The 27,324-nt window shown below is 47.1% G+C and overlaps 1 protein-coding gene across 2 annotated transcripts in view; it reads right to left on the bottom strand.

Annotated features, from left to right (window-relative positions):
- Positions 1 to 27,324, bottom strand: part of FRMD4A (FERM domain containing 4A) — a 353,094-nt gene that overhangs the window by 159,152 nt on the left and 166,618 nt on the right. For both annotated transcript variants that reach the window (XM_029239055.1, XM_029239054.1), the window contains exon 3: positions 8,046 to 8,140. In XM_029239055.1, the coding sequence (XP_029094888.1) occupies positions 8,046 to 8,140 (95 nt within the window). The remainder of the gene's footprint in view (positions 1 to 8,045; positions 8,141 to 27,324) is intronic.

The raw sequence follows: 27,324 nt of genomic DNA, 5'->3' as shown, positions 1-27,324 counted from the left end.
TGGATTCCTCAACCCCAGTTCTGTGTGGGATGGCATGGCATGACACACACACACACACACACACACACACACACACACAGGCAGGGTTCCAATATCTGCGGGGAGGTGCGCTTCCTGCACCTGGAGTCGAGTCCCGGGACCCTCAGGCGGAAGGAAGTCACTCCTTCCGCTTTATGTGCCTGTACAAAAATCTCTCCACTGAAGGTGCTACAAAGGGAAAGACTGAAGGACCAGTGACCCACCCCAGGTCCCTTAGGATAACTGCCCAATATTGAGGCAAAAGCTAAGAGATGGATTAAAAACCCCAGTTCTGAGACCACCGCTTTCCACTTGTTAAAATCTTTTCTGCTGATTGTGTTGGGTTCAAAGTCACATTTCCTACACCCAACAGTGTCAAGGATTCCTCGCTGTCTGGGATTTTCTTCTTTCATATGTAACACCTCACGTTCCTGACATCAGGTCTCTTCCTCAAACCTCTTGTTTTTTTTTTTTTTTTTTCCTTTAAGCTAGGGTGGGATGGGAAGCAAAGAGTAAAAGAAGCATTTTCTCTATACAGTTTAACTAAGAGATCCTCGATAGCTTGGATTTCATCATCTCGTTGATTTTTCATTTGAGAATGCACATCACTGCATTTGCCGATAACAAAGCAAAAAAAAAAAAAAAAAAAGTCCCAGCAGACCCTCAGGGTATTTTTGTTATTGCTTGACTGATAACTGTCTTTAAAGCTGAGCGAGATAACACCCCCCATTTGGTTTATGGTGGCAATAGGTCAAACTGTTAGGTCAGTAATAAATACGCGGTTGCTTCCCGGCAACAGAAATTGGATGCATTTATTTAACAGATTGCTTTTAGCTTCTAACATATAATACAAAAAGATTTTTGGTCCAAGCATTGGCACCTTCAATAGAGATGGCCTTAAGGACAGCTTTCTTTGCAGAAAGTCACTGGAGGGTGGAGGTGTGTGATAAGTCTATCTGAACCCATCACTTTTTGGACCCCAGGGGAGAATGAGACTCTGTGCCTTTAGAGGTTTTTATTGTAGACAGCTGATTCGTATGGAATGAGCTTCCAAAGAAAGTTTAAACAAGAGGATGAAATTCTTACAGATGTCACTGGATGGAGAGAGGGGGTGGGGAGTTCTTCAAAAGGAAGAAGATTTTGCTCTTCAGTGTCTGTGAATCAGAAGTACGTGTGCTCAGCAAGGACAGCTCAGGGATACTGATTCAGCTAGAATACCTCAAATAATGGCTTTCAAGTATTGATATGTTGGGTGTATGAGTGAGAGAGAGCGAGCCTGCAAGAGTGATGCGCGCACACAGATAAAGGTAAGGAATGTACTGGGGAGCCCGGATGACTAAATCATGGGCTCTTTTGTCCATTTGAATTTATGCCTTTAATTTTTTATTATATGGAGGAATTGTTTGCTCTACTATGTCCTCTGAAGGCTAGCCCCAATTTTCTTTTCTAGTACCTTCTACACTCTATCTTGATATTTACCTCCTAAACTAAAAATACAAGCTCTCCAAGGGGTCAAAGGCCAGCTACTTCTGTATCTCCAGGCTTAACAGTGGATGCTAAATAAACATCTACTAAGAAGTGAATACACTGGCCTCAGATAAGCCCCACAGATCAATATTGCTGTTGGTGCCACGACTGCCCTCCATGTATAGACACCGCTCCTGCCTTAACTAAACAGTCTCCATATTCGATGAGAATTCACCTCGTCCAGGATCCGAGTGCCCCCGTACCACTCGCTTTGGAAAGGAAAAGGTTAGGAGAAAGCCAGGATCCCTAAGGCCCCCTCTGGTTACCTCATTCTTTTTTCTCTTAGCTGCACACAGGAAGAGTTCTGCTAAAGCCCCTTTCCAGTTACTGAACAGAAGTTTCTGTTGTTTTCCGCAGCATCCGAGGGTCTACGCAGGCCGCCTCCGAGGGGGTAATGAACGCTGAATGCTGCGTTCCCAGAAGCAGCTATTACAACCCAGGCACCGAGGTTGTAGCCATTGATTTTCTCCTTAGTCTCATGGTACAGAGCATTTAATGAATGGAAATCCCAAACCTATTTCTAAATAAATGACATTCCCAGGGCTGCATCTTGTGGAGGTTTCTTCTGCAATTGGAAAATTGCTTTTCTGCTTTATTTTTTAAATTGTAGATCAGTTTGTGACTGGGAAATGCTCATCAACGAGACCCTTTTCAGATGTCTCAGTCAATGCCAGTCCTGGGATGCAGGACCCAAGGACACTGTAGGACAGAGGACTCTCCCCATTGTCCTGTCATTGGGTCTACGGATGTATTTCCAGTGTGTTGGGGGCATTTTGGACCTTAATTATCCAGATAAATCACACTCCTTAAACAATACCTATCCAATTAATTAAGACACAGCATGTTGTTAAAAAAAAAAAAAAGCCTTAATTGGTTCTTAAACTTAGATTCTGTCTTCAGAGTATCTGTAAACCCTCTAAAACTTAAGCACTAATTATTTTGTGTGTAAACATTTGTGGAGGTGAGGGAATGTAACTGAAATTTCACAGGGGTCTGTGATTAAGGAAGAACTGCTCATTTTCTTAATTGGTATGTGAAAATACATTCTAACGGTATGTGGCTTTGAAAATGTGCAATAATGGCTAACTGAGTTTCTTAACCTTTTCCCTCAACTTCCTAAGTACTTCTTAAAGTATTTTTACATGGATACTCATTTACAGCATTTGACAAACAATCCTTAACATTTACAAGAAGAGATTCAAATTTAAATATTTTACATAATCATGGCCTCAGCTTGGGGCGTGTTTGACAACTTCTGCTGAATAGTCTAAAAGTTGTTTAGTTATTGCTTTTGATGATGGGATTCTCTGTCAAAAAATTTTTTTTAATTTTAAAAATTAAAAACTTGGGTGTTACAGGTGTTTGCCTATGTCAATATTCTGTAAGAACCTAAACAGGAAAAGAATTTTAAAAAGAATAGATGTATCTATACGTGTAACTGAATCACCTTGCTGTACACCTGAAACTAACACAACATTGTAAATCAACTATAGTCCAATGTAAAATTTAAAAAAAATTAAAAACTTGGGTGTTACAGGTGTTTGCCTAGGTCTCAACTCCTTGAATTGTACACTTTAAATATGTGTAGCTTAGTATGTCAATTACACCTCAATATAGTTTTTTGTAAAGACACCAAAACAGAGGAAATAAAAATTATGACTGAGACTAGATCATATAACCAAGAATAAGGCTGTATGGATTTAAATTGTACAATCAGAACCATGAGTTCTGAAAAAAAAATCAACTTGGTTGTTGAAACAGCAGTGGAAATGTTTCGAAAATAACATGTAAAAATAACTTTCCTTAAATGATGGACACCAATGTTTGATAAATGAAAATCTTGATTACTCTATTTGCACTCAAGGAAACATTAAATCTGAACTTCTGAGTTGGTTTGCAAACAGGTTTCCAGAGTCTGGAGTGGGGGAGAGTTTATAACTTTGCAGGTTCCTGGTGTGTGTCCTGATGGGTCCCAAACATTCAAAGTTCAAGTGAACTCAGCTTCTCTTCCTGCATCTGGAGGGAGCGAGCAGAGGTAATTTACACCAACATTATTACCCTTTCTCTAGAACAGGGGTTTTCAAACTTGGCTGCATTTGAGAATCATTTGGGGAGCTTTCAAAAATCTTGATGCTCAGGCCACACTCAGACCAATTAAATCAGAATTTCTGAGGGTAGGTCCCAAGGCACGGGCATTTTATAAGGTGTCCTAGGTGACTTCAATGCGGAGTCAAGGTTGAGGGTCATGTTTGTAGCAAAACATTAATAATTATTTTAAGATCAAATTTATGCTAGGCTCTTACTTGGCCTCAGAATGTTTTAAAGACCATCAAAATGTCATTGTTTGCATGTATCACAATTCAGATATTCACAGATAATCATCTCCAGACACACCTCAGAGATATTGGGGGTCTGCTTCCAGACCACTGAAATAAAGTGAATGTTGCAATAAAGTGACTCACACTAATTTTTTGGTCTCCTAGTGCACATAAAAGTTATGTTTACACTATACTGTAGTCTATTAAGTGTGCAATAGCATTATGTCTAAAAAAACAAAGGTACATACCTTAATTAAACATACTTTACGGCTAAAAAGTGCTATCATCTGAGCCTTCCGCAAGTTGTAACCTTTTTGCAAAAGTGACACCAAAGATCACTGATCACAGAAAACCATAACACATACAGTAATAATGAAAAAGTTCGAAGTATTGTGAGAATTACCAAAACGTGACACAGAGACACGAAATGAGCAAATGATGTAAGAAAAATGGCACCGACAGACTTGCTCGATGCAGGGTTGCCACAGACCTTCAATTTGTAAAAAACACAGTATCTGTGAAGTACAATAAAGGAAAGCATAATAAAATGAGGTCTGCCTGTATATCTCTTTTTATTTGTGCAGAATTATTAAAAATAAAAGGGGCTAAATGCACTTGAATCCAGGAATAGAAAAAGACATTCATGGGAAACTGATGAAATTTGAATAAAGTCTGTAGTTCAGGCATTAATATGGTACCAATGTTAATTTCTTCGTTTTGATAATTATCACATGGTGTGTAGGATATTAACATTGGGGAAGCTGGGTGAGGGGTATAGGAGAACTCTCTTTGTTCTGTAAATCTAATTATTTCAAAATAAAAAGTTTTAAAAATTGAATTAAGAAAGAGAAGGCAGAGCTAGTATTAATCCCTCACAATTGTTGATCAACTAACAATAGGAAACATCTCTGGGCACTGAGTCTTGCATTGTGGCCTTGGACACACTATTAATGAACACAACTTAGGGGTGAGGACACCCGTACTTAGAGAATCTTCCAATTTTGTCTACATTCTGCTCTATATTTCTTTTCTCCAGGCCCGTCCAGATCCTTCAAAATGTCATCAACAGCAGTTCATATTGAAAGACTCACTGACCTATGACACATATGGCCTACGTGCCATATATTCTACTATTAGGAATGATAACACTGCTGGGAATACCTAACACTGGTGCAGTATTTTATAGTTTACAGCACTTTCTAAGTTAGTCTTGTTTTGATTTGCACTGGGAAAAAAGGCAAATGCATGGACTACACCATGGGTCGCAATAAAGGATGGAAGTTCCACGCATTTTATTATAAAATACGCAGCGTAGCACCTGCAGAAATCGCACGTGCGTGCGCGCACACACACACAATACACACGCACAATTTGAAAACACAGTTATTAAATGATCTTGTGTTAGTGACTAGTGGTGCCCAGTGTGAGGGCTGGGGGGCGGGGCCACAGGGCAAGCCTAGTGGTTAATGCCCTGTGATCACCACCCTAGACCAAGCCTCCCCCCGCTCAGGCACCGTTCTGTGGTGACAGCTTTCATTCATTCCTTTCCCAGCAGGAAAAGGAGAAAAGGTCGGATGACCAAAGAGGCCAACAGCCAACGCCTCTGGCCCCAGGTGTTGTCAGCCCATGACTGACCACGTCCTGAGTCACCGCCACCCCCCTCTCCTCTTTGTTCTGTCTCCTTATCCTAGTCCCTTGGAAGCCCGTTTCCTGATTTCCTCGGGGTCCCTGACACTCACCATTTCCCGGTGAGTCAGGCCCATCTGCCACCTCTTTTCCAGGAACCGTTTGCCAGCTGCAAAGCCCTGTCCACTGATCTCGGCTGGCCGCCTGCCGCTCCTACAGTCCCCAGAGGAACGCTCCCGCCCAGGCTCGGGGTGAAGAGGTTGGTGGTGGCCACTCTTCCCCTGGACGGTGCCAGAAGATGGTTCATAATCTCTTCATCACTGCCCCCCCAGAGGGTCCTCCAGCTGCCAGTTCCACCAGGCCAGGGGGAAGGGACCCTTCCCTCCAGCCTGGACTCTCTCTCTCCGCCCTCCACCCCGGACACACACAAGCCTTCCCTGCCGGCCCAGGGAACCAGAAGCGCCAAGAAAGACCCGGAGCGGTCAGGCTCCATTCGATGGGACAGGCGGACGGTGCTGTGTGGTTTTCCTGCTTGCGTCTCTCCCGGGAGAAGAGCCACTTTCTCCCTGACGTTCACTTCCTTCTGGCTGGTGCCATCAGGGCTGTGGTCTAAAACCTTCAGCAAGCGTACCTCTTGCTCCTTGGCCCAGGACAACAAGCTCATTCTCTGACTCTTGTTTATTCAAAAGCGAAGTCTAGTTGGGACTCCTCTCGAGTTCACTGGCTCTTTCAGAAGAGGAAACGTGCTTGGGAAATGTGAACCATGTGATAAATTGAAACTGTGGCTTCTTTCTAATTAGTGAAAAAACATCTGAGTGGCAATCGAGGGAGTTTGCAGTGATTCTCAGGAGAAAGGGTAGAAAACATCTGCATTTGCCGAAGTAGTTACTCTCGACGCATGTTTGTCTTAAAGCATGTCTTAAAATTACTCTGCCGCTTCTTCCCACCCCAGCCCTCCAGTTCACAGACCCGGTTTCTTGATCCTACCCCCAGGCACAGAGAACCTTCTAGACCAGAAGCAACCACTCCTGCCTTCCTTCTGGCTCCGTTCCCTGAGGCTCCAGGGTCTGGGAGTAACCTGTTCCTTCCAGTTTTCTTTTTTTTTTTTTTAATTTAATTTGTTTTTGGCTGCACCACATGGCATGTGGGATCTTAGTTCCCTGACCAGGGATCGAACCAGCGCCCCCTGCAGTGGAAGCGTGGAGTCTTAACCGCTGGACCGCCAAGGAAGTCGCCCTCCTGGCTTTCTTGAGGCAGGTGTGACTGCTCCCAACGCTGCTCCCCGATCACACCATCACCTGAAAGGTTGCTAATTTAGAGGGTGACCACCTGTCCAGTTTGCCCACGACCATACTGATTTACACCCCCTTTTACTCACAGGGTCCCGATTTAGATCATAAATGCTATAGCCACCCTGTCCATGTGCAGCTCCCGGAGGGTCTTCATGCAGATACACCTGATCATCTCTCCTACTGGCCAACGTGGATGCCCCTGTCCTTGCTCTGAGCCCATCCTGCCTTGATGGTTCCATGTGACTGGTGGGGCATAGCCTCCCTGAGCTGTCTTGTCCAGCCGCTAACCGAAGCCTGATCTATTAGTACTGTAGGAAGTCACCTCTGTAATTCGAAGGATTTGGAGGAGTGTGTGTGCATGCGTGTGTATGTGTACACACAGAGGAAAGAAAATTGTGAAACATTTGCTTAGAACAGCTTTTTTTTTTTTGCGGTACGTGGGTCTCTCACTGTTGTGGCCTCTCCCGTTGCGGAGCACAGGCTCCGGACGCGCAGGCTCAGCGGCCATGGCTCACGGGCCCAGCCGCTCCGCGGCATGTGGGATCTTCCCGGACCGGGCCACGAACCCGTGTCTCCTGCATCGGCAGGCGGACTCTCAACCACTGCGCCACCAGGGAAGCCCAGAACAGCTTATTTTTATCCAGGAATCTGTGCAGGTGTTCACTGCAGTCTTTTGCAAACAGTTTATTAAGAAGGAAACTGAAATTTTAGTAAAGATATTCCTTCCTTGTGTTGCAAAACACAGCTGTATAGAGCCAAACGGAAAGATCACTGAACGCAAATGTACTTCTCAACAGATGAACAATCTGAATTCGAATTTTATATTCTATTTCAGCGTTGACAGTGAAACTGCACAGATACTTTTCATTTTGAACTTTTCATTGCATTGACTTCCTGTTACTGTTATTCCAACACTGGAGAGAAATGTTTCATTTCCAGAAGTTTTCATTTAACTCTAATAGAAAACAAACCCAGACAAATCCACTTTCTAAAAAACAAACATTTCGGTTCTGAAAACGTACCGGCTTGATTATAAGAACGGGTCTACCTCATAATTTCATAATATGAGCATCACCCTAATTATATCCTTTGGCCGTTCCAGGCATGATCACAAGGCCTTTGAAATTCAGATGATGAACTTGGACTGGCCCTGAACCACAAGACCCAAGTGGCCTGCAGCTGCCTTCACCGTGGACAGCTGAGACGCTACGACTTCAGGTTCTGTATTTTCCCTTCAGGTTCTCCAAGCACATGGGGCACTTACGTCTCATCTGTGAAGGCGATTCCAAAGTATTCCTTCTCCTTCAGGTTGAAGTGAGATGCCACGAGGTCAAGCAGCTCCTTGGCCAAAAGCTTGGGCTGGAGGGAGAACAAAATGGAAAAAGGGTAAGTGATGAGAGATTACTTTTCCTAAAACATGCAATCTCAGGTTTACATAATTTTTTGGAAGAAATGTCCCAAAGCTCAAGAACATCCATACAAATGACTTTTATAAAACCCAAAGGAGTAGACAATGAGGACAGGGTCATCAATGGACTGAGACCTTCGGCCTTGTTTCCTGGTAGTTTGTTCTATCAACAAATGGTACTTGCTCACCAACACAGCTGTCAAACCCCGTGGCTTCCTTCCCCACACAGGAGAACATTTTACAGTGAACTGACAGGAAGATGTCTTATTAAAAATATATATGTACACATACATATGTAGTAAATATATGTTATGATGTATATCAAATATATATTGTATAACACGTTATATAATACTATAATATATTAATACTATAATTAACATGTTGTAGAATATGATTATATATATATTTCACATGCACTTATATAGTATTTGCTACGTGCCAGGCCCTGTTCCAAGCACTTTACAAACACCAGCTTCTTTAACCCTCATCACAACCCTGTGAGATGGTTCTATTATTAACTCCATTGTATGGGGAGGAAACAGGTGCCCAAAAATTGAGCATCTCTGTGTAAGTGTTGAGGCTGTGATTTGAGTCCTGGCTCCAGGGACTGCCCTCGACCACTCCCTATGCTCCCATAATTTATTTTATTTTTATTTTTATTTTTTTATGGTACGCGGGCCTCTCCCTGCTGTGGCGTCTCCCTTTGCGGAGCACAGGCTCCGGACGCGCAGGCCCAGTGGCCATGGCTCACGGGCCCAGCCACTCCGCAGCATGTGGGATCCTCCCGGACCGGGGTACAAACCCGCGTCCCCTGCATCGGCAGGCGGACTCCCAACCACTGCGCCACCAGGGAAGCCCTATGCTCCCATAATTTAAAATCCAAACAACAGAAGTACCTCCCTGCAAGTAATGTTAACATTAAGGCCAAAGGGCCTTGGGAATAGTATTTAAGAATAAACTGAAATTTTGCCTTTCCAAAGGAGAACAGTTTTACCTAAGAATGTTTTTATCATGAACGCTTTCCTAAAATTTTCTGCCAATCCAAAGGAGTGTGCCAGAGCCTTAGATGTGAAATCACTGTGGTTGTTTGTGTTGTCAATACATCAATCACTCTGGTCTATCATTGTTGAGATGACCACAGACCACCAGGCTCAGAGGTCAGGGAGGAGGGAAAGGATGATGATGGAGACACGGGGCCAAAAGGGAACAGTTATTTCTAAATTGCCTCCCGGTTCAGGTATTTGCGATGCACTGCCTTAACGGTGACTGTTCTGTTCCACGCATACTCCAAGCTCAGAGCAGAAACAGATTCGAGAAGAGAAAATGTGTGTGTGTGTGTGTGTGTGTGTACATGTATGTGCATTGGTGCACATCAGGATACCCTTCCTGAGTATATTTCCTGTTCTGCTCGTTACTCTGTTGCTTTTCTCTATTAAGAAGGTGGATAAGACAATAAATCGAGAGTTATATGACTGTTTTAGAACTACCATATGATCCAGCAATTCCATTTCTGGGTATTTATACGAAAGAAATAAAAACACTAACTCGGGGGCTTCCCTGGTGGTGCGGTGGTCAAGAATCCGCCTGCCAATGCAGGGGACATGGGTTCAAGCCCTGGTCTGGGAAGATCCCACATGCTGCAAAGCAACTAAGCCTGTGTGCCACAACTACTGAGCCTGTGCTCTAGAGCCCATGAGCCACAACTACTGAGCCTGTGCTCTAGAGCCCACGAGCCACAACTACTGAGCCTGCGCTGTAGAACCCACAAGCCACAACTACTGAAGCCCGTGCGCCTAGAGCCCGTGCTCCGCAACAAGAGAAGCCACCGCAATGAGAAGCCCGCGCATGGCAACAAAGAGTAGCCCCCGCTCGCCGCAACTAGAGAAAAGCCCACGCAGAGCAACAAAGACCCAACGCAGCCAAAAATAAAAAATGATAACAAACAAAAAAAACACTAACTTGAAAAGAAGTGCACCCCCATACTCACTGCAGCACTGTTTACAAAAGTCTAGACATGGAAGCAATCTAAGTGTCCATCAATGGATGAAAGGATAAAGAAGATGTGGTATACAAACACAATGGAATATTATTCAGCCATAAAAAAGAAGGAAATCTTATCATTCACAACAACATGGATAGACCTTGTGGGTACTTCGCTAAGTGAAATAAGTCAGACAGAGAAAGACAAACACTGTATGGTCTTACTTATACGTGGAATCTAAAAAATAAAATTAAAAAATACCTCATAGACACAGAGAACAAACTGGTGGTTGCCAGAGGAGGGGGTAGGGGTGGGTGAAATGGGTGAAGGTGGCAAAAAAAAAAAAAGAGTTACATCACAGTTTAGTTTCTTAATTCACTTTTTTTTGGTGCCACTATGGACTATACTGTGTCCCCTCCTCCCAAATTCATGTGTTGAAGCCCTAACCTCCAATGTGATGGTATTTGGAGGGTGGGGCCTTTGAGAGGTAATTAGGGTTAGACGAGGTCATGTGGGCAGGCCCTCAGGATGGGATTAGTGTCCTTATAAGAAGAGATCCCAGAGAGCTTGCTTGCTTTTTCTCTCCACCAGGTGAGGACACAGTGAGAAGGCTGCCAACTACAAGTCAGGAAGAGAGCCCTCATAGAGCCCGACCAGGCTGGCACCCAGACCTCAAACTTTCAACCTCCAGAACTGTGAGAAAATCAGTGTCTTCTTTTTTTTTTTTGGTTGCACTGCGCGGCACGTGGGATCTTAGTTCCCTGACCAGAGACTGAACCCATGCCCCCTGCAGTGGAGGCACGGAGTCCTAAACATTGGACAGCCAGGGAAGTCCCCCAAATCAGCATCTTTTGTTTAAGCCCCCCAGTCTGTGGTCTTTTGTAATGGCAGCCCAGGCAGACTAAGACGGGTGTACTTCCTTTTAATTCAACAAACATTTACTGTCTAATGTGTGTAGGGCACTAGCCAATCCTACAGGAGATACAAAAATGCACAGCACATAGCACTTGTCAATAGGACCTTCAACTTTCATCAGGGCATAGAGTAAGAGCTAGTGTTCATTTTAAAAAGCCAAAGCATATGGTTCCCTCTTCGCTGCCTCATCCTGAGCTCCCAGGATGGCAGCCTCCGGGCCTCAATCATCATCAATTTACCAACGAAAACTGCCAGAAATGATGGGAGTGGGTTTGAAGCTAGGGCAGAGCTTCCTCCCCCTAGAAGACGTGATTAAATCAACAGGAAAATCCATCTTGATAAATCAATGTCATCTAATATTCTATACTCCCGTTCACACTAAAATGTGAAAAAGTAACCGTTAGGGAATTCAAGGCTGTATGTAAGACCCTCCTTCATAAATAACACAGGGGAAGGCAGGGGAATAAATGTGGCACATCTCAGAGCATCACTGATAAATGACAAAGTATCAGTCCAAGGTGAGGGGGCTCTTGAAGCCTCAGACTGTTTGCTGTGGTCGTGTTGCTGGCATCACCTCCATCCCCATAAGGTACCCGGCTGCCCAGATACGAAGCATTTGATGTAGAGGTTGTGACCAAATGTAAGGTAACATGGCTGATTTTTACACTGTGATGTACTGTAACTTATCCATCCAAGTGTCTGCGTTCCTTTCACAGCAGTCACAGCATTTCTATAATCTGCTATTTCTTTAAACATTTTGATAATCTTTGGGGTTTGCCTTTGAAGCTTGTATCACATGTATAAAAACATCCTCATTGGTGCTAAGTCTTCTTGTACTCAGACGGACTTGATTTTTTCACAAGTCACGTGAAGTCAAGTCTGATGAATGGTGACAGAGGTGGTGGAGGTCAGGAGCACATTGGATCAAGCTGGTTTTATAAAATGAGGTATGACTATAAAGTCGTTATTTGTGGGTTCTTAGGGGTGATGGTGAGGTTTCCAGCCTAAACTTGGAAATGACAGAATAAGATTTCCTTCTCTTTGAGAGTTAAACTTGAAAGACAACATCCCAATGGAATTGACCAGCGATACATAAATTTACCCAGAAAGAGAAAAGAATTACTGTTAGGGTCGGAATAATAGTATATCTATCACATGACTAAATATAGTAATTGTTCCATAGAAGGGGCTGGGTGAATGACCGGTGGGTGTGGGGTGGCGGATGGAGGGGAGTCTGGGAAAAGGAAACGAGCTGGGGAAACAAATGCAGTCTTAGCCAATAGGCCTTAAATATTTGAGTCCCAGCGGTAAGGCTTCCTCTCTGGCAGACATGGAGGCATGAGGAGGCACGACCTTAGCCAGTCATCTGAAACACTCATATTACCTATTTAGCTCCCCTTCTTCCAATCTCATACCTTCCGAAGAACTTCCTGAGGTTATTATTGCCGCGTCCTACATATGCTGCCGAGCAGCCTCCTATATGACTGCATTATCTTCCAAAATAAGAGACTGTCATTCCTCTGCCAATGATGATGCTGAGACTTGGAGACATCAGGCAGGCTGTCTCACAGCAAAGCCAGGCTTCCAGATGAAGTCAGACTGGCCTCACAGGTCACATGTACTACCCTTCTGCCACCCCACCTCTACTGACTCTACTTCCTGGGTGAGAGGTCAAGGATCATGAGCCCTGAGGGCCCTATCTGGGTGAGGGTTATATTGCTCACTTGAAACCAGAACACTGACATTTTATACATCAATACTGATTTATACATCAGGTACTTTGAACTTGGTTAATGTGAGTCTTCCCCCGAGGATGAACAATCGGGTTTCTGCACTGCAGAGCTAGGGGACTGACTTGACATGTTGAAAAATTCACCAGAATAATGGATGTCACCTTAGGAGCCTTGTTGACACTGACTTTTGGCTTCTCCACGGTGACACATCCCTATGATTTAGTCTGTCACCGCAATCCTTTTTACATTGGAATTTCTACAGTAAAAAACCAAATGTTCTTGGGGACGCATACACTGAACGCAGCTAAAAGGATCTGAGCGATAGCAGCATCCCTCAAATAAACTTTATCATCTCAACCTAACTCTTCAAGGACAGGATCCGTTTGGATGCATATCTTTGGTCAAAAAATAAAAAAAAGGTTAGTCCCATTACTTCATACAACAGTAATTATAGATCCTATGCACCACCCTCAATAAAGAAAAGCCTACATTTATTACCCACAATATATACATGGGGAAATAAAGGCATTGAAGGGGGAGGTAACAGATGCCAGAAGATGTTGAGGTTAGAACTCCTGAATCTTAAGTCCCATTAAAAGGTACACTCTTTCTTCCGCTGTCATGGTGGCTGGCAGTGCCCCAGCAAGTAGCTGCTCCATTAATGAGAGCGAGCTCTCCCATCCACCTGATGGACGTGTAGCAAGAGTGAGAAATAAACCTCGTTGCTAAGTAACCTTGACATGGGTGGTTGTTTGTCATCACAGCATAACCTAATCTATCCTGATTGGTTCAGGCACCAAAACTTTAATTCCCTGTATGGTAGGTTTAAAACCATTTAAGGCATCAGCCTGTGATTTCCTGATCTTGCAAACTAAGACAATATCCCACCTTGACGCGATGGTGATTAATGAACTACATTTCTTAAACTCATTTGGTGAAGCTTGCTGGGTAGAAAGCTTTATGCTGTTATGTACTTTGAAGGGATGTTTACAGAATCTGTTGATTACAGCTTGCCAATTACTTTGTTGTAAACATTCGTGGAGCTTTGCAGGATCGGGCTGGGAGTGAGGCCAGAAAGGCAGCCTGTAGACCAGTCAAGTTCTACAGGACAAACCGGGCCGGGGCCTCAGTGCCAATGTGGGCAAGGCAAGCCCTGTGCGTCTTGGGTTAGAAACAGCCTGTGCTGGGTCATTGGTGCCATCCCGGCCCTCCGAGGTCAAAACATTTAAGACTGACTTTCTCTCAGCCTGTAATGAACTTTGTTCATTCAATAGCTTTTCTTTTTCTATCTCAGATTCTTTTTCCAATGTGCCCTTCTAAGCTTTTATTCCTCCTTATATCTGACAACTAGAATCTCTTTGTAAACGTCTGACTCTACCACACAGATCTAAGTTCCCAAGGGTCCTGAACTGTTCCAGTGGGAAGCCATGCACATACCAGCATGTACAGGGTTCTGGAACGGGCCCCATCTATGCTGCCTTCCGAGGTGGGACATGATTGGATTGTAATGATCAAAAGAACACTTCACACGAATGTATGGCTGTACAGAGCTCTGGGCACATCCCTTCGCCGATGATCTTTCTAGTGAACTCGTGAGCTGTCCAGGCAGTCCAGGGAGAGCCACCTGCTGACCAGGTGGTACCCAAGCTCCTCTCCAGTTTCCCACAGAATATTTTTATTATCACTCACATATTCTACTTTCCACTTAACATGGATCCATCCCAGAGAGATGCTCTTGGACAAACTGTATAAGTTCTCAGAGCCTCAGCACCCCAGTGCTCTCCTCTATAAAGTGATGAACTAGATTGATGAATCGAACTCCTGCCTTAAATTTGATTCTTTATTCATTAAACTTATTACTAAATTTAGTTTCTTCCTTCTCTAAAACCTTCCCAACCTTCTCAAGGGTCTAGTCACTCATTCTAAAAAACTTTGCAACCATTCTGGATCCTCCCTGGATCTCTTAAATCTGTCAGTTAACATAGCCATCTTTCTTATATAATCTCTGGCAAGTCACTTGACCTCTCTGTACCTCAGTTTCCTCGGCTGCAAAATGGGGATGATGACCATGCTACATCACAGGGCTGCTATGAGGATTTAATGAATTAATATTGACCTGCATAAGGTCCTTAGAGCAAGTGTCTGGCACAAAGCGAATGTTCTATGTGTTCATTATTATTTCAGACCCTCATTATCTCACCTATGAATTATTATAATAATCTCCTAAATTGTATCAAGTTATATATGTCAGTCTGGTATTTAAGGCCACTCTTTTTTTTTTTTTTTTTTTTGCGGTATGTGGGCCTCTCACTGTTGTGGCCTCTCCCGTTGTGGAGCACAGGCTCCGGACGCGCAGGCTCAGCGGCCATGGCTCACAGGCGCAGCTGCTCCGCGGCATGCGGGATCCTCCCGGACCGGGGCACGAACCCGCGTCCCCCGCATCGGCAGACGGACTCTCAACCACTGCGCCACCAGGGAAGCCCTAAGGCCACTCTTTGAATCTAGTTCCTATCCAACCTCACTTTTGCCCGATTCCCTCCAAAAGTACTCATTTCTCTCCAATCTATTGGTATCAGAGTGAAGAAAACACCAATCTCGTTTCTATTTCCAAAACTTTGCCCACAACATCCTCTCCCCCCCCATTTGGATTTCATCTTGCTCAAGGTCCACTTCTTCCAGGAAGCCGTCCCTGATCATCCTACCTCCAAACAGTCTCTTTCTCCTCTGAACTCCTATAGCATTTACCACAGGGACTTGGTTCATGCTTGGCATGCATGCTCTTGTGTTGTGATAAATTTATTTTAATTAAAACATTTTTACAAGTATGGTAAAACACACATAACATAAAATTGACCATCTTAAGCACTTTTAAGTATACAGTTCAATATTGTTAAGTATATTCACATTGTTGTGCAGCCAATCTCTAGAATATTTCCTCTTGCAAAATAGAAACTCTGTACCCATTAAACAACAGCTCGCCATTCCCCTTCCCCCCGGCCCCTGGCAACCACCATTCTGCTTTTTTTCCCTATGAATTTGACTCTTCCAGGTACCTCATCGAAGTGCAATTATACAGCGTTTGTCTTTTTGTGACTGGCTTATTTCATTTAGCATAACATCCTCACGGTTCATTCCCATTGTAGCAGGTGTCAGAATTTCCTTCCTTTTTAGGGCTGAATAATATTCCACTGTGTGGATAAACCACATTTTGTTTATTTATTGATCCATCAACGGACACCTGGGTTGCTTTCCTGTTTGGGCTTCTGTGAATAATGCTGCTATGAACATGGTGAATTTTTTGTGACATGACTTGCTGTGTCCTGCAACGGGCTGAATGGTTGCCCCCCAAAAAGTTCTGTCCACATCCTACATGCTGGAGCCTGTGAACATGACCTCTCATTACAAAAATGTGATTACGATCCTTGAGAGGAAAAGGGTCTCCTGCAGTATCCAGGTGGACCTCAAGTGCAATCACATGGGTCCTTCTAAGAGAGAGACTGAGGGAGTTTTGACAGAGACACACACTAGAGGACCGTGTGAAGACAGAAGCAGAGATTGGAGCGATGAAGCTGCATGTCAGGGGAGGCTGGCAGCCACCAGAAACCAGAAGAGGCAAAGAATGGATTTTCCCCTCGAGCTTCCAGAGGAAGCTTGGCTCTGCTGACAGCTTTTGACTTCTGCCTTCCAGAACTGTGAGAGAATGTTTCTGTTATTTCAAGCCCCCAAGTTTGTGGTGATTTGTTACGGCAGCCTCAGGACACGAATACACGCCCTCAGGCAGAAGCCCCCAGTGCCTAGCAGGTCCTAATAGCAGGAAACCCCAAATTTGCTGGTTGTTTGAGACATAAAATGGGATCTCAGCAGAAAGCCCTTTACTAGTACTTGCACTTTCTCTTTATAATGCCATTGACTTAATGGGCAAGGAAGCCACACACACAAGTCCAGGTGGAGCAGCCTTTGTATCAGAACTGACGCTGGGTCAGTCACTGGCAGCGTGGGCTTCAACTCAGCGACTTCTCCCCTCAAGCCCTTTCCTGTTATCCGCCACTCCCTTGGGGGCAGCTCACAGATTCAAAATCAATGGAATGGCCACTTCTGAATTAACTGCATTAAAAAAATTAAAACATCACACGGCTCCCACCTGTGCTCTGGGAGGAATCACGGCCGAAAGACTGACCCTCTCACCGCTCCCTCCTCCCCAAGGCGGATCTGGACGATTCGCTTCTGGCTGCAGTGCCCACAGTGACCGCCAGGCTGCCGGGGACACCTCCGCAGCTGGGCCACACCCTCCCACTCCGACGGCACCGCCAGCCCCATCCCAGGAAAGGGTGATTCCCGGCCCCGGAGGAGTGGCCGCGTCAGTGGAGGTGGCAGGGAGTCCAGTGCTGAGAGTGGCGAAGAAAGCGTGGTCAGTGCGCCCTTTCTCTCCAACCTTTCTGAAAACCGAGAGAGAAGGAGAGAGGGGGGGTGAAGAGGGGCAGCTCGGAATCAACGATGCCTGAGCCTGCGGCCTCTTTGAAGCCCTGCCTGTTATTGTGTTTCCCAGAGCAGCTGGGAGCCTGGCTCCCGCCCTCCCTCCCCCCCACCCCGCTTCCCCCTCCCCTCCCCCTCCCCCTGGGGGCTCGGCATTAAGCAGCCGAGCGCTCATTGGCTGTTCGTTCGTCCTGGGGAGGGGGCGCCGGTGATCGCGAGAAAGCGTGAGGTCATCGCGCACACAGACGCGGGTCTGGCCGAGCTCCCCCTCCCCGTCACCCCCTTGACGCGCCGGTTGATTAGCTGGGGAGGCTGGCTTCCTTCCTACCCCGTCTGAGCAGCCCCTGGGTTCCGTGGCTGGGGGCAAAGGGGTCACTGCTTCCTTTATGTAGGGTTATTTGCTCTTCTGGGCTCCCAGGAGCCTGGGATAGGCAGGGGTCGGGGGCGTGTACAGCTCAGCGGGTCCTGCCAGAGGGAGCATCTCTCCAGCTGGGAGGTCCCCATCCAGTAGGAACCCCAGCTCCTTAGTGGACAGAAGACGAATGCTTTACCTCCGGCTCAGGAGGGACCAGCAGCAGAGTATCTCAGCAAAGCTGGCTCCAGACACAGCCAATACTAACGGTTTCCATTTACTGGGTGCAGCCTCTGTCCCAGCGCAGAACTGAGTCAATCCTTAACCAGCAGGCAGATGCCAGGACTACCCCCATTGGATACAGAAGGAGCCAGAGCACAGAGAAAGCAGTAACTTGCCAAAGGCACACAGCTAGTAACCCGCAGATTTAACTCAACAGTCAGGTGGGTATAAGTCACCCAGGGACGCTGGATTATATAAAGAGCCAGAGAGACTGGTTACCCAACCCACTTAACTGACAGGGCACGAAACTAAGGTTCAAGGGGTCGAGAAGCCTGTCCACGGGCAAGGGAGGTCATCTTAGTGACCAGCACGTGTGGGGATGGGACCCAAGCCCCTGACCAGTCCTTTGCTGGTCCACTTAAGTAGGCGGTTTCAGAAAAGGCTGCAACGATCTGAAACAGGAAGGAAAGAAAACCAAAGGGCATCAATCACATGTGGGTCCTGGCAGGCAAAAAGCATTCACTGCACACACCATGTTAAGGTCCAGGTTTCCTGGCTCCTCCCCAGCTTCCCGTCCTGCTGCTGCTGCTGCTGCCCCCCTGGCCCAGCACCATCACATCCTACAGGCCTCCCCCTGCCAGGTTCTGGGCTCCATGCTTCACTTACACGATCTTATTTCATCTTCAAAGCAAAGCAGCCCTGCAACGTTGTACCGATGAGGACACGGGCTTAGAGCAGTTACTGTGCTCAAGGTCACAACCCCCCAAGCGCACAGGGCTGACGAGGGGCTTGAGTCTGGACTGACTCTAAAGCTTTGGTTTTAAATGCCGGGTACAGATCCAAGTCGCAAACAGCACAGACAGGAGGGGTCTGAAGCTGTTTTTTCGAAGCGCAATAGAATTCTGCCAGACAGTATGTTCCCGGAGGGCAGGGATCAGGTTTGATCAATATCTATAGCCCAGCCCCGAGCACAGTGCCCGACACACAGGTTTTTTTAATTGGTAGATGGTTCTAGACTGAAGGGTCATTGTTTGATTGTTTCACCAGCCTAGCAGGAAAGCTGACCACGGGGAGGATGAAACCCACACGCCCTCTCAAGGCTGGTTGGAAGCACAGAGCTGCTAGGCAGAGATTGCGGTACCCCGTGGAGAAGGATGGGTCCAGATGCCATATGCCCAGATGCAAAAGAGCCCCTGGATTTCAATGGGGTCACATACCTCCAGGCACCCACGAAGGAAGCTGTGACATATACTTTGGGAAAGTTACTTGTACACCCAGGAAAAGATGTGTTGTGTCTGTATTCCCTTCAACAGACTCTGCCCTTTAACCCAGCATCAGGGACTAACCCTGCTTGTTTCCAAGTTGCTTGTCCCCACGCTTTATACTATTCCTATATATTATTCTCTATATGATACTAATTTATTCCCTTGTTCTCATCCTCATATTTCCACATGGTTTCTTCCACATTTTGCTAAGATTCACCCTGGTCCCAGCATGGGGGAAAGTTGGGGTTGAAATCGGTCTGGGAAGCCGAGCCTTTCTCATCCATGCATTTGAATGATACCCAATGGGAAGGCTTTGACAGGCGCACATAATTATTACTCCTCCAGAAATGCAAAGTGCTTCTGCCAGCTGGCTGGGGAGCCTGCTCTATTCAGGATCTGCTCCCCTTGGGGCTCTGGGCAGGTGGGCAGGTGTTCATTAGGGAGCGCCTGCTGATTGACATAGTAACCCCCAGACTCCAGCCTGCTCGGGGCAATGTCGCAAGAACTGCTCATCCAGGCTCCCCTCGGCAGCCTCTCCGCATTCATGAAATGATAACGGTTTCAGTGAGGCGAAAACACAAAAAGATGTGCAGTACTCAACTTGCCTTTACCGAGGTCAGGCTGACAAGTCTGCAGCCCCAATTCGGAGACACTGGAAGAAAATGGGGGGTGCTAAGGTTCTTGGGATTCATCGTCCACAGTCGTTGTGTTTACCCCTTCTATGATTTTTTTCTTTAACTCAAAGCCTGCCCTGCATTCTGGGTTATGACCCTATCTTGTTCTACAGTGAGTAGTAAATTACTATTTTGGATGTAAACCACCCGTACATTCACTGGGAGGTGAATCCTGGAGGAAGTTCCCCAGGATCAAACTGGCCAATTGGTCACCCTTCCAGTGGGACAAATGGAACCCAGACCAATTCCAAGTTGAGGTCTTCACGACATTGCACACTGAAGTATTCCCTTTGCCTGATGTTCAGGGAAGAGTGAAGAAGGGCATCATTCCAGAGCACAGGACATTGGAGTTTTGAAATGAGCTCTGTGTGGTCCATAGGAAGCCATGGAGTCTTAGGCAAGGCTCAACCATTCCAATCAGTTGTGTAGTCAGCGGTAGCTAGGAGCTCTTAGGAGTTTCATTAGTAAAGGGATGACATGGCAATAGGGCAGAGAGGAAGCGTTAGGGTAGAGCCATTTTCCGGGACAGGTAGGCTGACTGCTACCTTTCATGTAATATACAGAAGGGTGGCACCTACTGTCCTTTGCCAAGGGCATGGCTGATGTTCAAAGAATGTGGCTTCCTCACCCACATACTGGAAATAGAAAGCTTGCCTTCTAGTATGAGGATGGGGCGAGTGGGGATTTGTGAGGGATTAAAAAAAAATATATATATATATATATATATGTCTGTGACTGATCCATCTATATATGCTGTGATGGATCTTAAAACATAAGCACCCCTTTCACGCAATCGGGGCAGTGGATTTGTAGTCAGACCACAGGGCTTGGAAACCCAATTCTATTCCATGTATAAATAAAGCATTTATTTTCACTTAGAAACACTGGGACAATAACATCTACTTCATGGGTTGCTGTGAGGAGTCAATACATGATCATTTATAAAGTACCGGGTGCACGAAAGATGCTGAATAAAGGCAGATTCCCCTTTTCTCCTTCTGTCAGTAACTGACTCCCCATACAAATGACTTATCCTCTCATCACTTTGACAAGGACCTGCTCTGATCGCAATCTAAATCCTCTTTTGAGTGAACTGTCATATCCTTTATCCCAGGAACCATGAATAAATCATCGCTAGGCAGTAGGGAGAACAGAAAGCAGACAACTTCCCTTGGAAGTGAACTTGTTTGGGTAGACATTCCCTAAATAGCACCCCGTCTCTGCTCCCAGTGTCTGCTCAGTGATGCTCGCCTCCATTCACTCGAGTGATTTACTTTCTCATATCGGTCCCTGCCTCCTGCTTCTTTAGGGTTAAAACGATGTTTACTGGCCAGAAGAGAAACAAGTCTCTCTCCTGCTCCAGGGATGTATGGAGACACGGCGCTGGCTTTCTGATGTTTGGAAGTTCCCCAAGCCTCCTCCCTGCGGACCCTTCCCCCATCACTCTTGCAAATCGTTGGCAGGTACATGCTAGAGAGAGACAGTGCGCTCTGCCCGAAGATGATGTCATTTTCAATATAATTAAAAAGGCACTCTTGCCGGGGTGGGAGAGAGATGAGAAAGTGCCCAGGCACTGATGTCCCAGGAAATGAAGGAGGGGAGGTCAACTTTTGTCTGAGAAATATTTATTCCTGAAGAGCCGTTTCACTGAAGCCAGACGACAAGGCAAAAAGCACTGCAGCCCCTCCCACGTGCCGTGCTAAGTAAGTGGATGAGAACAGATGGTGTGCCGCGGGGTCCAAAGAAAAATTGTGCGCTTGTGATACCCTCATTCTCAGATCGAAAATATTATTTTATTATTTGCCTACATTCACCCCCCCGCCCCCTATTTCCAGATGGTTCGGAGGAGGCTTACAAAATTTTAAATGGTATGTAATAGGGGGATTAAAACACGAAATAAGACAGAGTCCCCTGAAGATGCTCAAACACATGAAATAAACGAGTTCCTGTTGCTGACTAGGTTACACTGTCTTTGTCGACCGACCCAAGACGCAGGCTGAGTTAACACGCGCAGGCAAGCCTTTTCCTGGGAGTACATCCAAGAAGGAATTTATCGTTTGGTTCCACACGTGAGGGACAGCAGACAGCATGTCTTCAACATGGTCCCTGGGAAGGACAGAAATGCAGCTCCCACGAACCGTTTCGTGGTTTAGCCCCTATGCGCCACTCTCTCCGCTTGGAGCAGGTTTTAAAGCTGTCTCCTGGAGCCCGATGGGATATTCTGGGAGAAGCCTTATGTTAGATTTATTTACACAAGCGAATTTGGCCAGAAATTTTGGAGGCGCTATTTTATTAGGTTCTTAACACATGCTCACGTCAGCCATTAGGCAGCTTGGCACTGACGTCTTGTCTTGGTTCTGAAGCCAAGCCACAGAAGAAACAGGCAGTCAGTCCCAATTCTGGTGAAGTGCACCGGCCTCCTTGCAGACTGTTAAGGCGAGAGGCAACATCCAAAACATCACGCTGGGAAAAAGAGAAGCCTGGTGAGCTGAGTCAAGTCAAGTCAAGTCCCCCTCGGACCCGGGTGGGATGAAGTGGAGGTGCTGGTACAGGCAGCCAGGAGGTGGGGAATGGTTTGGATCTGCATCGGCAAGCCCACCCTGAGGAGACCCCCAAGCCAGGCGGGTGGGTGGGAGAGTGGGAGGGAGCTCCCACCTGTGTCTGGGGGCCCTGTTCTTTTCCTTACTGCTGGGCTCTTCCACTGCACATCTGTTCCTGTGGCCTCTGGGCCCCTTCCTCTTTCTCTGCTGCCCCCAACTACCTTTCTTGCTTTGGCTGCTAGGTGTGGCATGTGGGATCTTAGCTCCCCGACCAGGGATGAAACCTGTGCCCTCTACAGTGGAAGTGCGGAGTCTTAACCACTGGACCCCCAGGGAAGTCGCCCCAACTACCTTTCTTTGTTTTTTTTGGTGGTACGCGGGCCTCTCACTGCTGCGGCCTCTCCCGTTGCGGAGCACAGGCTCCAGATGCGCAGGCTCAGCGGCCATGGCTCACGGGCCCCGCCGCTCCGCGGCATGGGGGATCTTCCCGGACCGGGGCATGAACCCGTGTCCCCTGCATCGGCAGGCGGACTCCCAACCACTGCGCCACCAGGGAAGCCCCCAACTACCTTTTTAATTCAAGACCCCGCACGTAGCCCCTCTGCGGAGAGAACTGCCTTGACCTCACACCGTCTCTCCGGTTCCCACCCAGGCTGCCCCAGCAGCGCCACGTGAGTCATGCACACGGGGTCCATCAGCCTCCCCAGATGCTCTGGTCCCACGACATACGCATCTGTGCTCAGAGTTTATTCAAGAATGACCATGACTGGAAAGCAGGTACAGCATCGCCTGTATCTTTGTTTCCACAGATCCTGACCCAGATGGTCAGTGTTCAATGATGGCCCGGGTTGATCAGTGAATGTGGATGGATGAATCCATCCATCAGTCAGTGAATAGTGAGGGGGAGGAATGATCGGAGCAAGGGATGCCTTTATCCTGATAAACACCAGTGTTCCCCCTGCATTCCGTTCCCAGGTCCAGGTCCTTCTCAGTCTTCACACGGGCCTTGAGTGAGCTCGTCTCTCCTCGTTCTAGGTCCCACCAGATTCAAGTGCCTTCCAGAGCCAGCAAGGACGTCTGTCTCAAGAGGCGTCAGGGAGCCATTCTCAGCTGCTGGGATCTCTGTACGTGTTCAGTGACACTCTTCCAGAGGAGGGTCTGGCTGGGGGCTCACGTCTTCTCTCGGTGTGTTATCCTGTGAGCCCCAACTGAGGAAGTGGGGCGGGGGCTGTCAGTGGTGATAAAGGAAAGCCAGGACAAAGGTGTGCATCCCAGGCTTTGCCCTTGTCACCTGCCTGTCTCTTCGAGTCAAAAACCATTTCATCAAAATAAATCCGGGGCCTGGCAGGGCCATCTGCGACACTGAATTGTTAGACTTGCAGGGAGATGATTCACACGCAGTGCCGAAGACCCTCAGCGCCCCGCCCGAGTGTGGCTGGTGATGGCACCAAGCGATGACTCATCTGGGGGCTTGACCTGGGGCCTTTGCAGACTCCCTTCACCCACTCTCTCTCTTAAGGCCCTCCATTTCCCTTTGTAGAGTCGGGTCAATACGCTTTACATTCTTAACAGCGTGTCAGTCTGGAGAGAGAAATCATCGCAGGCTGTGACCCTGTGGCAGTGGTGTCACTGGTTGCTAGGCAGGGTGTCCTTTGGGGAGGGAGCTGTCACTCCTGGTCCCCCTTTCCTCCACTTGTGCGACAAAGGGTCACACTCTGGCCCAGGTCACAGGCACAAAAGAGATTTTGTTCCGTGCTGCTGCCTTGCCAGGCCTCTCTGAAGGCTTCCTATCAAAGAAGACAAGGATTCAAGATGGCAGTAACATTACAATGAGCAGGGGAAAAAAATAATGAAAATAAGACGGATTCCCTCGCAGAGCTTCGCCAAAGTCAGGGTGTAGTAGGAAGAGCCCTGGGCCAAGAGCAGAGACCCTTGTTCTTGTACTGACTCTCCTGGCCACGGGGTTCTTGGTTCTAGGTGCGGAGAAGTTGGGAGATGTAGCCAACTTCCAATCGCTCCGTTTCACCTATGCTCACCCCCGCAGAGCCAGCACAAGGCTCCACATGAATGCAACCCCAGCACGGCCACTGAACCCTCCATAAGAGGCTAAAAGGAAAGTCTGACCCTCTGCGTTCATGTTCAATGTCATCCAGAGAGAGAGAGAGAGCGTGTGTGTGTGTACCGCACACATGTGTGCTCAGTATCGTAACTTCTGATTTTTAAAAATTACTCCAGACCTAAGTCTTCCCACGAGACACTTCTCAGTTGGACAAAGAGGCAGAGAGAGAGAGGTGGGACCCTCACTTCCAGTCTCTGCTGCGTTTTCAGGCCAAAGTTTTCTGGTCCCCAAGTAGCGCTCCTCTGGATGAGGTCAGCTTCACAGGCTGCCCTCTGGAGACCTGGGCTTCTAACTGTGGGCTTAAGAACCCAGAATCATTGTCAGGAAACAGGAAGGCTTTGAAGTCAGAGACCTGGATTGGACCATGGCTCACAAACTGCTGTGGGGTCATGGCCAAGGAGCTTAATTTCTCAGAGAAATCAGTCTTTTTCTGTAAAATGGGTGTAATTCCACTGACCTTATGAATGTCGTGAAGATGAGATAAGAGAGTATGTGTAACATGTAATTCAGTTTTTTTTTAAATTTATTTTTATTCTTATTTTATTTATTTTTGGCTGCGTTGGGTCTTCGTTGCTGCGCGGGGGCTACTCTTCATTGCGGTGCGCGGGCTTCTCATTGCGGTGGCTTTTCTTGTTGCGGAGCACGGGCTCTAGGCTGCGGGCTTCAGTAGACACGCGGGCTCGGTAGTTGTGGCTCATGGGCTCTAGAGTGCAGGCTCAGTAGTTGTGGCTCGTGGGCTTAGTTGCTCCATGGCATGTGGGATCTTCCCAGACCAGGGGTCGAACCCGTGTCCCCTGCATTGGCAGGCGGATTCTTAACCACTGCACCACCAGGGAAGCCCCTGTAATTCAGTTTTTGATGTATGATTATTACTTCATGCTTCTTAATTTCTTCCCCACTTTCTCTGCAACTCCCCCTCCACGCCCACACCTCCATCAACATCCTGGTCTCATGTTGCCTTCCTTGGGGAGGACTTCCTGTGAGGCGTCATCACTGGGGAACATCTGGCCTTCACTGGGGGCGGGGCTGAGTTACTCTGGGATGAGCCTCAATCCGGGTTGATTCATCCGTCCATCAGAACTCATCAAGCCCAATCCCTCAGGACCGTTTTAGCAGAGCCAGAGAAAGATCTCTTGGCACTTCATCTTCAGGACTTTCACTTTCTTAGTCAGAGAGTGGAGGGAAAAATAAAACAGAGCAAAAGCAAAAATTAAACCCACTCTAACGCGTGTGAGGTGGGCTGTGGTGATACATTAGATCAGGAGGACCAAGTTGCCCCATCTGGGTCCCTGGAGATGGAACCTAATGCTGCGTTTGCTGCACACACTGACTACAGTCGGCCCTCTGTATCTGCAGGGGATCAGCTCCAGGACCCCCTGAGGAGACCGAAATCTGTGGATGCTCAAGTCCCTTAGTCGGTCCTACAGATCCGTGGGTTCCGCATCTGTGGAGTCAACAACCAGGATCATGTACTATATTTACAACCCGTGGTTGGTTGAATCGTCGGATGCAGAGCCACGGATAGGGAGGGCCAACTGTGCTGTCTTTTAGCATCTCTTACAAGATACATTCTAGGCTGACTTTTCGAACTGCTTGATTGAAGTGCCCTCCTGCTGAACCAACAGCAACAGTGAGATCAAGGACTCTCCACTGTACTCTAAAAATGCATTCCTCCAAAGGAGAGGTTCTAGAATGGGAAGCAGGAGGTCTGCGCGGAAACGTCAGCAGGGGTGTTCTACGTTAGCAATAACCAGCCCTGGCGGCATGTGAGGACCACCTGGGAAGTCAAAGAAGCCACTGCCGCCTGAGTCCCACCCTAAAGAGGTGGGGCTTAATTGATATGAGGGGGAGGGGAGGCCCAGGAATCATCGATTCTAAAGTGCAGCTGGGACTGAGCTGCTCTGAAGGAAGCAGTAGTGTGTTGGGGGTGAGATTCTTCGTGATGTTATTAGAATTCCAACAGCTTTTAGTTTATAGGCCGCCTTCCCATAGATGTTTCCCCTGGATGCCGTGCAGAATTTATGGAGCACCCATCGTGTGCTGGGCAGTGTGCAAGGTGTGAGGGTCCACGACGGGAAGCCACAGTCCCTGACCTGAAGGAGCTCACAGCGAAGCAGCCACAACTACACATCGTTCACCTGCCTCACGCCGCGGGCTTCAGAGCCCTGATTCAGAAGCCATTCACCATCTGTGGGGTCTCAGGCAAGATAAATGAACCTCTCAATAAAAAAACAATATCTCATCCACGTGTTGTGTGGATTAGAAGCCTTAGAACAGGTAAAGCCTTAGAACGGTGCCCAGCATCTAGTCAGGTGTTCAGTAATAAACACATCATTGCAGTTAATCTTCTCAACAACTTATGAAGCAAGTACTATTGTTGACATGATTCCTACAGGAAAGGTCACACAGCTATTACGCACCACAGCTGGGCTTCAGACTCAGGCTCTAGACCCTCTGCATTGACTCTAGACCCTCTGCATTGACTCTAGACCCTCTGCATTGACTCCAGACCCTCTGCATTGACTCCAGACCCTCTGCATTGACTCTAGACCCTCTGCATTGAACCATGAGACCATAACTCCCCGATTCTGATGCTGCTTGTGCGGAAGAAAGAATTAAACAAAACCCCAAAACCAACCCACTACATGGAATACAACATGCAAGGGTTATAAAAGAAGCAGGGCCTGGCATGACTCAATCAAACTTGGACGAATGGTAACACATCTGAAGGTGTGTAAGACCCACAGGGGATGGACCTTGAAGGAAGATAACAGATCTTTGGGCCTCGTCACAAAGTTGGGATTTGATTCTACAGGCTAAGGGGGGTTATGTGATCAGATGTGATCATTATAGTCAGG

The sequence above is a fragment of the Monodon monoceros genome, unplaced genomic scaffold, assembly GCF_005190385.1.
Source record: "Monodon monoceros isolate NGI ecotype Baffin Bay Population unplaced genomic scaffold, NGI_Narwhal_1 Super_Scaffold_21, whole genome shotgun sequence".
In the NCBI taxonomy this organism is placed as follows: domain Eukaryota; kingdom Metazoa; phylum Chordata; class Mammalia; order Artiodactyla; family Monodontidae; genus Monodon; species Monodon monoceros.
The sequence above is the reverse complement of the archived record's forward strand: the minus strand, read 5'-3'. Positions and strand labels throughout refer to the sequence as shown.